This window comes from Chironomus tepperi, unplaced genomic scaffold (assembly GCF_022539635.2).
Source record: "Chironomus tepperi strain 1889 unplaced genomic scaffold, CSIRO-AGI_Ctep_v1 contig_174, whole genome shotgun sequence".
Classification (NCBI taxonomy): Eukaryota; Metazoa; Arthropoda; class Insecta; order Diptera; family Chironomidae; genus Chironomus; species Chironomus tepperi.
Window position 1 is genome coordinate 3,938 of NW_027226296.1, and position 10,331 is coordinate 14,268.

The following is a 10,331-nucleotide window of genomic DNA, read 5'->3' on the forward strand; positions in this document are numbered from 1 at the left end:
AAGCTCACTTAACTCATATCGGCTAAATTCCTTCAGCCTTATTTACCTAATCAGAAAAAAAATAAGAATTGGAGTCGCTCGTTCCTGTCTATTTTTTGCAACTTCATGTTATGGCTTTATTGCTGTTCATTATCAAATAAATTTAAAGGCACAACATGCAAAAAAGTTGAAATTTTTGACATATGTTCATGACTGTCCATTAATTGATTTAAGAAATCATATAGAGGAGATGATTCCGACACAAACTCTTACATACGAACAAGGAAGTATTGAACATTTTGAGTTTTGCATTGTCAATGATAATAATTGGTTCCATCTTGTGACTATTGAATGGTTTACTGAAGCAGCATGCAATAAACCACAGCTTGTAGTTCTCAATTCATTCAACAAAATCACACGAAAATGGAACAAAAAATTGGAAAATTATGAAAAATATCAAAACTTTTACGGATGTGAACTTGAAATGGGAATTGCAAATAAAAAATCAGATGTAGATGGTGCATGCTATGGTGTCATATATGATGATGATAATTCATATTTTGTGGCAAAAGGCTTAAAGCCAGATATATTCGGCATCTTATCAATGAAGCTTAATTTTACGCCTGTACTTGTGCCTTTAGAAAATGAAACTGTAAAAGTGAATGTATTCTTTATGATGATACGAATTGCAACTTTAACAATTGATTATTGGATGCAAATGACGTCATCATTTTTACAGGTACAGGACTTAATATTAACAACACCAGGAGATCTTTATACGCCTTATGAGAAACTTTGGTTGCCTTTTGATGACACAACTTGGATGCTATTGCTGCTTTCATTTCTAATTTCATTCATCTCCATTTTTACCATCAATCAACTACCTGAATTCATCAGAGTACGTGTCTATGGTGAAAATATTCAGACTCCAGCTATTAATGTGATCACAACATTCTTTGGACTTGCACAGCATAAACTACCGAACAACAACATCGCACGCTTTGTTCTTATTAATTTTGTATTCTTTTGTTTGATCTTTCGGACCTGCTATCAAAGTAAATTGTTTGAGTTTATGACAACTGAACCCAGACGTCCACCACCTAAGAGTATTACTGATTTAAAGAAAGGAGGATATACGGTGTATACAAAATCTGAAATTCAATATAGCAGAGAGCTGATAAAAAATGAAAAGGATTTGTGGTGAGTTTTAAAGTCTGTTAAGGTTCAAGGTACTCTGATTCGTACCGATACTCTGATGCGTACCGATACTCTGATGCGTACCGGTACTCTGATGCGTACCGGTACTCTGTTGCGTACCGGTACTCTGATGCGTACCGGTACTCTGATGCGTACCGGTACTCTGATGCGTACCGGTACTCTGATGCGTACCGGTACTCTGATGCGTAAACAGTATGAGTTGACCTCCTGACCTGACCTCTTGTCTCAACCTGATAACGCCCCTGCCTTCAATTAATCTTAATTTTCTCCAAATTTATTTACAGGCCTGAAGTTAAGGAAATTCAATTTTCAGAATTTTTTAGAATTCTTACAACACAATCGAACAACTCCACAGCCAAAGCCTGTCTTATAACTACTTCATTGATCTTAAAAGCCTACGAAAGCAGCTTTATCGATAAATATAGATGGCATAAAATTCCAGACTATTCACTTCAAGTTAGTCAAGCAGGATTTGGATTTTTACAAAATAATTACTTTTTCGATAATGTCAATAAAGTCATTCAACAATTCACTCCAACTGGAATTATGGGATTTAAAATTCAAGGATGCTACGGAACTATACGAGAAGGTTTCTGGCGAAAAGGTTGGTCTGTCTTGACAATCGATCGACTAAGCTTTGGATTTAATATCTGGCTTGGATTTTGTGCAGCTTCTGTGATTTTATTCCTTAGTGAGATGCTTTTTTGGGTATTAAGATTAGTCTTAAGAAATTTGTGGACAAATTTTACAAATAGGAACGTTAAAAAGTCGAAAGGAATTTATGCTAAAATTCATCCTGAAACCGAGAGTAATTTTAAGGAAAAGAACTATCCAAATGACAAGAATGCTTTTCGTAAAGTCAGGACATTGTCGTCAAATGAGCAGATTGAAGAAGCTGAGAGAAGCAGACGTCCGAACACTGTCAGCTTAAAAGACATTGAGTATAGTCACTTAAATGAGTGTGGAAATGAATATACTTAATCTATGTAATTGGGTATGCTCAATTTTGGTACATGCTGCTTGTTTATTCGCGTACAGTAGCTACTAAGATATGTTTCCGAACGACACAAATGAAGAAGGCTCCGTTGCAACTCTTTTATTAACCAAAAATCGAAGCCGTCTATTATTTACAGCCATATGGACGTCAAAAGGAGGCAGATTCCATTTAGCATCAAATAATCAGGCTCATCAGCGCCTTCTTCATTTGTGTCACTCGGGATTAGATTAATAAAAATGTATAAAATATAAAAATCAAACTGTATATCCGATGTGAATATAAATCCTAATAAAAACCAATCCAATGAATTGCTTAAATTGGCATTGACCAAAAAATTAATTAAACGTGTAAAAGCTCATCATCGAAATCAGTGGATATAATTAGATTCACCCGTCATCATCATGGTTTTAGTTTTGATTTAATTGATTAAAACAGCATGTAGCATGAAAATGCTGAGTAAATGGGAATTGAATCATATTTATTTGTGTTTGCTGTTCAGAATATAAATTGCTGAAATTAAGGTTTGAACTTTGTATGATTTGTTGCAGAAATGTATGTAGAATTCAGGATAGGATTTTTGGGTAGACTGACTATGAATGAAGTGTGTGGTTTTGGTACCCAGTCAGTCTTCTCTCTTATCTCACTTAATACCAGAAAAAGGTTTTGCTGTCCAAGCTCTTTTAGAGTCGTCAGGCTTGAGTTTGATTAGATGATAGTGTCTGGGTACCAGTACAATCATCTGGACTAAGTATAGCCAAGCCGTGACTAATATAGTCATGATACAATCTTCCGCTGTCATTTTTAGAGCTAGACATGCAATAAGTCAACAAAAAATGCTGTAAAATTAAGAATCGCCCTTGATTGAGGCAGACAGTTACAAAAATGATGTCCATACTGTGTGCTGCGGTTCACTGGTGTATCGTAGAATGAGCTCAAGTCCCTAGCAGGCAAAGAACATGATTTCATGGAACAGAAAGACCACCAGAACACTTTTAGGTACTAAACGCGGTCTTTATGCTTGGTATGCTTGGTATAGAGTGTGCCATGACTCAAAGAAGCTCCTTCTTCCATCTCATGCCCACCAAACACCCAAGCTACATCTTAAACTCTCAACACAATTCTCGAATATTCATTCACACAACTTGGTCTGAATTTAATGCCTTTAAAATTTTAATGAACTGTAAAAGGCGATTAATTGCATCCTTTTTTTTAAATAATTGTCACAGTTACCATAGCTCCCATCTCATCCCATTACGTCTGATTATATTCCCATTCTCATTCAACTCCAAAGTTATTATCCGAGACAACAACAAAAAAAAGTGGACTTTAATTGCCTTTGAGTCTTTTGTTTGCTGTCATCCCTATTTCATTGTCATTGTCTTCATTTTCCTCCCATTTATCTTCTTCTTGTTTCATACTCACAAGCTTATTATTGCTGTTGTTATTTGCCATCCGCGATATAAAGAGATAATTGGAGTAGAGGACACAAAAAAAAGGTTCATAGAACCCATATTTCTGCTATCTTACCCCATTTGATTCTACAGATGGATATGAAATCCATGAGCTCATCATAAAGTTTTTTTTTTGTAATCTCCAGTGCCATTTTCACGTTATTGTCGTTTGAAATTTTAAAAAAAGAACTTTGCTGTCGATATTTATCTTAAATTTATCGCTTGAAAGCTCTCTCGTCATCATTGAATCTGTTCCATCCCCTCTTGAGAGAATGAAGAGGAATTATTAAAAAATATCCATGATCCAACAAAATGAAAGTGAGAAAAGAGCATCAATAGAGAGAATGAGGACGTAAAACAGTGCAATAAGTTTAATCAATTTTTATCCATCGATGGACAAAGTTTCCCTTTCTTTTTGACACATTTTTAGATTTTTTTTTTACTGGGTTAAATTATCTGTTTGTCCACTTGGGGGTAGTCAATTGTTGGATAATAGAAATTCATACTAATGGAGGAGTTGGTGGATTATTATTTATTGAAGAGTTTCTGTGGAACGAAGGTTGGAAGGAGAGCATTTATGGTCAATTAGGTGAGATTTAGATGACTTTTTCAATTGTTATGCTGTTGGGTTTGGCAAAATCAGATGCGCAGAGTTGCACTGATTCAAAAACTGATTCAGAACTAGAACTGGAACTAGAAGTAGAACTGGTTCAGGACTAGAATTTGAACTATTTCAGAATTAGAACTAGAACTAAAACTAGTTCAGAACAGAATTAGATTCAAAACTGCAGGCCTGTGCATCTGGATGCGCATTTAAAGCAATAGAGAATGCAGGCTTGCAGTTTCTGAAAAATACTGGTTGAATAGCCTTCTCCGTACAGATCAATTATGATCCATGCTCTTTATCAGCCAAACATGTGTTTTATAGCGAGATTTAATTAGCGGATTAGTGTAATTTTTTAGAATAAATTTCAGTTGATGTCTTAGATTTGTGAGAGTATCTATAGGTTGGAGAGATTAGAAACTCAATTATCAGAAACTCATTACAGATTCTTGAATTTCTGAGTGTGTCCATTCACTTTGTGACCAGTAACAGAGTCAGATGAAAGGCCTTTTGTAATAAACTAAGCTCCAAGTCGGAGCATGGTTCCAGTAAGTAAGTAAGTCCGTTATTTATTACAAAACGACTTTTGTATCCCTATTTTCCCGTAGCAATGTGTTCAACAATGTGCAATTCATTGATTGAGGCATAACAACACTTAAAAACTAAGCCTACCATTCCCAAAAATAATACATAACGTAATGTGGAGGCTGGACTATTGAAAGGGTTCAAAGTACATGTCAATGGTCGGATTTCGTCGGATTTGGCATCTAGTCGGTGCATTTCTGGCCTCCGTATGTACATGGCGTACTCATGGTATATCTAGTCAATGTGTTTGCCAGGAGATGTCATTTAGAATGAGTTTAGATACATTAGTAAATTCAATAGTACGGTTGTGCCTATAGTTGAGCCTAAAAGATCCAAAAAAAACTCAAATCCTGTCCACAAAATGCGCTCTTTCCCAAAATTTCCTAATCAATTTCAATGTCAACATTATTCTAACACTCATCGCATTTTAAACTTTATTCTCCTTCATCCGCTGTATTCTTTTTTATTATTATCAACAGTTAAATATTGACACGCATACAGCGAGCCAACGTCGATCTCATTTCTGTCCTTTAAAATTCATAAAGTTTTTCATTTTTTTCCTTAAATTTGATTACACGGTTGTGCTTACTCTCGAAAAAAATCCGTAAAATATTGGCCAAAATGATAAAAATTTATGTCAACTTTCGTCGTTTGTCCTTTTATCGACGAGATTCACTTTCGTGCTTGTTAAAAACTTCAACAAGAGAAGCAGAAAGAATAATTTTATGAGATGGAAAAATTGGATGTAAAGGAAGCAGAACGAGAAACTTTTTTTGTGTCTGTTTGGAAAAAGAAGATTTTCTTTTTTTTTTGATTGAAGGATTTCCAAAGAAGATTTTTGTGTCAATATTTTATCAGTCTTTGGGAACATTTTTGTTAGGAGATATAGAAATAATTTTGGCTTAAGGAAATTTAGGAAGTTCTAAAATTGATGTCTGAGGAGGTAATTCTTAGCTGTACAATAAAATAAAGCTTTGTTTGATAAATTTTGGACTTTTTTTGATTTGTTTGGCTTTTTTTGGTAACTAAGGGTTTTGTCAAGTGCCTTGAGCAGTTGAAGCTTACCGAACCATTTGCTAGATCTGTTCCAAAAACCTCAAAACTGTACCCAGCTCACAAACCGAGCTTTGATACTAGAACGGTGAAATGGAATTGAACCCAGAACCTTTGTCACATTTAATCAACTCTGCCATTTTGGCCATTGATGGAATTTCACCACTTCCAATAAAATCTCATTCAAGACAGTCTTATTCTCCGAGTACCGAGACCGAGACCGAGACCAAGACTGAGACTGAGACCGGGGCCGAGGGAGTCTCTATTCTACTCGGATTTCAAAGAATTATCAAACTTTTTGATTAGCTAAAAACTCTTATCTCAAACTTGATGTATTTCAAAGTTTATGAGGAATAAAGTCAAACATCATACAATTTATGAATGCATCAGGATTTAATAGGGTTTCCTGAAGTCTCTCGGTTTGTCAATACCGAGACTGAGATCGAGACTTACTAATTGACTGAGGACTAAGGACTAACGATAGACTAAGGATTGAGGACTGAGGACTCTGAGGACTGAGGACTGAGGACTGAGGACTGAGGACTGAGGACTGAGGACTGAGGACTGAGGACTGAGGACTGAGGACTGAGGACTGAGGACTGAGGACTGAGGACTGAGGACTGAGGACTGAGGACTGAGGACTGAGGACTGAGGACTGAGGACTGAGGACTGAGGACTGAGGACTGAGGACTGAGGACTGAGGACTGAGGACTGAGGACTGAGGACTGAGGACTGAGGACTGAGGACTGAGGACTGCGGACTGTGGACTGCGGACTGTGGACTGCGGACTGCGGACTGAGGACTGAGGACTGAGGACTGAGGACTAAGGACTGAAGACGGAAGACCGGGAAGCCTTGATGTCGGTTTCGAGAATTCTCAAGACTTGCTTACATTTTAATAAATTTTCATTGAGGATGTCCAGTATCTTAATCTAACAAAGCTACAATAAACTTTATTACAAGAAAATAAAATTTATATTTTTTGATGAATCTCAACAAAAACTTTTTATTTGACTTCCTTTTTATACACAATTTGTGATAAAACTATATTTATGCTGCATATTTTACAATATTTCCTTTTTTTCAAGTCCAAAGTTTTTCCCAAGTTCTTGTTTTCTTTGTACAAAAAAATCAGCTTCGTTTCATTGAAAATTGCAATCTGAACAACAAAATAATAAAGTTAAAGTCATTTTTGAGATTTATTGTGCCACTTCACTTGAACTTCTTCGCTTCCAAAGGATTAAAAATTTATTTCTTCCTTTTCTTTCAGAACAAACTTTTCAATTGTGTGCCAGAATCACAAGAATTACGCATCATTTTCTGATTTTTATCACTGTTCATTCAATTGCTTCTTATTTGAATTGTGGAAGAGATTTTTTGAATGAAAAATTCGAAAGCTTTTAGGATGTAAAGTCAAACATGAGAAGTTTGAGAAACTTTACCATTTTGGTAAAATAAACAAATCATCACTAAAGCATGCTCTAACATGCAACGATGCCGTTTTAAGTTACCGTAGTGGACTTTCTGTACCATGAAAGCATACTCTTTGTCTGTTAGGTGCGGTCGCTTATTTAAACCGAGTTGGACCCTACGCCATCCTCGAGAAAACCTAAAGGACGTGTAGAGAAGGAAGCTGAAGTCCTCAACATTTCGAACTGGCAGAAGCTCTCGATGGATAGAGCCGGACTTTGATGTTTTCTCTGCGTTGCAATGAGCCCATTCTTACTTACTTACCTACTCCGCTGGTCGTACAGCTCAATTGTGATTCAAGGCCTCCCACAGGAGTCCCACACAGGAGAAGTAAAGTTTAGTCATGTCCTCTTAGTGCCAGATTTTGCATCAATTAACTGACTTGTGTTATTCGACTGTATCCAACAAATGTAAATTACTCCATTCCTTCGCCTCAATAATACGTCTGATTACATTCATGTCTGCATCACTAGATTCGATGCCAAACTAAAATTAAGCCACAAGGATGTAGTCTTTCCAATTTATTCAATTAAAAGTAATAATCAAGTCCACTTGACCCAATCTAACTACGCTCAAGTAAATCATCATTAGTCTTCTCTTAACTAGTCACCCCGAGCGACACAAATTAAGAAGGCTTCCCAACGGAGCTTTTAAGGCACAATCTAAATACTTTTATGAGTAGCAAATTGAAGCTGCCTTTTTTTGGCAACCTAATGGATGGCAATCGGAAGCGGCTTCCCTTTGATAGTGTCGCTCGGACTCAATTCCATCACTTAAGCTCTCAGCATACATCCAAACTTTAGTTCATTAAAAAACTTTTCATCTAAAAATTTCTACTTTATGATTTGATGCTTTGCACTTTGAGTATTTGCTTATGATTTTTGTCTAAGGCGCCATTAATTGATAAACAAACATTTTTTTTTCTCAAATTTACGATAAAAAAAATATTTTGGAAGCTACTCGACGATGCATGATGAAGTTTGTTTTCTTTATGTCTTGAACATTTTCATGTCTCACACTCAACGCTGTGATTGCATGTAAACATTAAAAAAAAAAAACTTTGTCATGTGTAGATTTTAGTTGCTTTTTTTTGGGGGTAGTAGTGTGATTTAGATGAGGAATGAGGATGAAAGGAATGCATAAAGTTGTAGATTGGAAGATTTTTTTAATGACATTTTAATTTTTGAGCGCAATTTGATGTGGTTTTGGTCGAAATTGTTAGTTTTGAGCAATTTTTGGACTTATTTAGTCATTAAGTTCAATTGTGATCCATGTCCTCAATCAGATGGCGCTTAAAGCTTGCTTTACGCTTCCGTCTGCTAATTTACAAACCCAAGACAGAACAATACTTTCTTTATCCAAGAGTTTTTTGGACCATTTCCTTCCAAGCAGAGCTCGATGTCGAGTCGACCAGTAAAAATCATATCGGCTTCGAGCTCTGCTTCCAAGAGTTTGACTTATTTGCTTTGCTGGTCGTACAGATCAATTGTGATCTATGGCTTCCCTTAGTTTTCGTCTGAAGCTGGCTCTATCGCTGGCAACCGCTTGCATACCAAGTGCATTACCATCTCTATAGACAACCTCTTTCCATGAGTTCTTGAGCCAGCCGCATGATCGTTTGTCTTCTATAAAATCATACCAAAAGACTTGAAGCCCCTAAAAACATATCCAGCCTTCTTCAAGTCAAAAAAAGCAAATTTTTTTTACGATTTTTTCGATTATGTCTGACATATTTTCCATATATCCAATCCCATTAACACACGTTCATGCTTATGTCTCACTTGTGTCTCAGACGAATTTAATTGCTGAAACGATTAAAAAATTTACAGTTTTTCCTTCCACTTCTTCTTATTTTTTAAAACTTTGTCATTTTAAGAAATTTATATCAGAAAATAATCTGAAAGGTACTTGTGAGAAAATTTTACTTACTTATCTGTCTGTCTGCATGTTGCTTACAATTTTGTGTAAAGTTTTGGCAAAAGATTTATTTATTTACTGTCGGGAATTTATAGAAAATAATTTTAAACAGATTTTGTCTGGGTTTTTTGAAGTATTTGTTGACTTTATGCCTTCATTTGCATTTGTGACTTGATTTTGAATTTTGTGGTGTTGCATGCTGATATTTAATTTATTTTTTTTTGGTGATATTAGGGGTTTGGGAGTTGTTCACTTATTGTGTAACGTTCTTACGGGTTCTTAACTTTATGGATCTAATTTTGAAGGATTTTGTGAGGAAAACAGTCCAAAAATTCCCCTTAATTGCCGACAATTTTCGGATTTTGGTACTTTTCCTGCCAATTTCCAACTCTTATATGACACATACATTGAAGTGGTTTTCATTTGGTGGTTTAGCGGATCCTCCGTTATTATGGTAATGTAATTAACCTTTAAGGAAGCTCTTTAAGTCTGACTTTGTGGAAGGCAAAACATCATGTGGGTCTTGAAACGAACTCTTGGAAGGAAGCTGACGATACAGACAGTATTGCACTTGGAATTGGAAATTTACAGGCAAAACTCAGTGATAGAGTAAGTTTTAGGACATGGATTAAAATTGATCTGTATGGCAAGCGAAATAAGTAACCAAGGGGGCTTCGAAAACCTCTGTCTGAATACTCATCAAACTGATACAATATCGCGAATCAGAAGCTGTTGGAACCTAACATTTGAAGGTCACCATCAATAGTTAAGAAACTACATTTGACATTTCTGTCTCAAAAGAATCAAAACTCAATTAACTGTAAAGATGCAAATTTTCTCATGTCAAAGGAACTCCATTTCGCAATATTAAAAACCTCTTTACTTTTTCATTAAAAAAAAATTATTTTACTACTGAAATGCTGCAAAAAAAGAAGGAATTTCCATCATAAAGAATTAAAATCCAATTTATCATCGTCATTATAAAATGTAATGAGAGCAAATTAATTTCAATTAAGATGAAAGAATCTCTCTTTTTATCCTTTTTTTTAAATGCACAT

General features: G+C 35.6%; 1 protein-coding gene across 1 annotated transcript; it reads left to right on the forward strand.

The window, feature by feature from the left end:
- Positions 1-229: 229 nt before the first annotated feature.
- Positions 230-2,178, forward strand: LOC139089045 (uncharacterized). Its single transcript, XM_070638471.1, has 2 exons — positions 230-1,179; positions 1,482-2,178. Exons 1-2 carry the CDS (start codon positions 230-232, stop codon positions 2,176-2,178), a joined length of 1,647 nt encoding a protein of 548 aa, XP_070494572.1.
- Positions 2,179-10,331: the final 8,153 nt, after the last annotated feature.

Bases quoted from the DNA above. Each gene is read 5' to 3' on its own strand.
- LOC139089045 (XM_070638471.1), top strand. From the start codon at position 230: ATGATTCCGACACAAACTCTTACATACGAACAAGGAAGTATTGAACAT. The intron at 1,180-1,481 runs GTGAGTTTTAAA...ATTTATTTACAG, and splicing joins AAAAATGAAAAGGATTTGTG to GCCTGAAGTTAAGGAAATTC.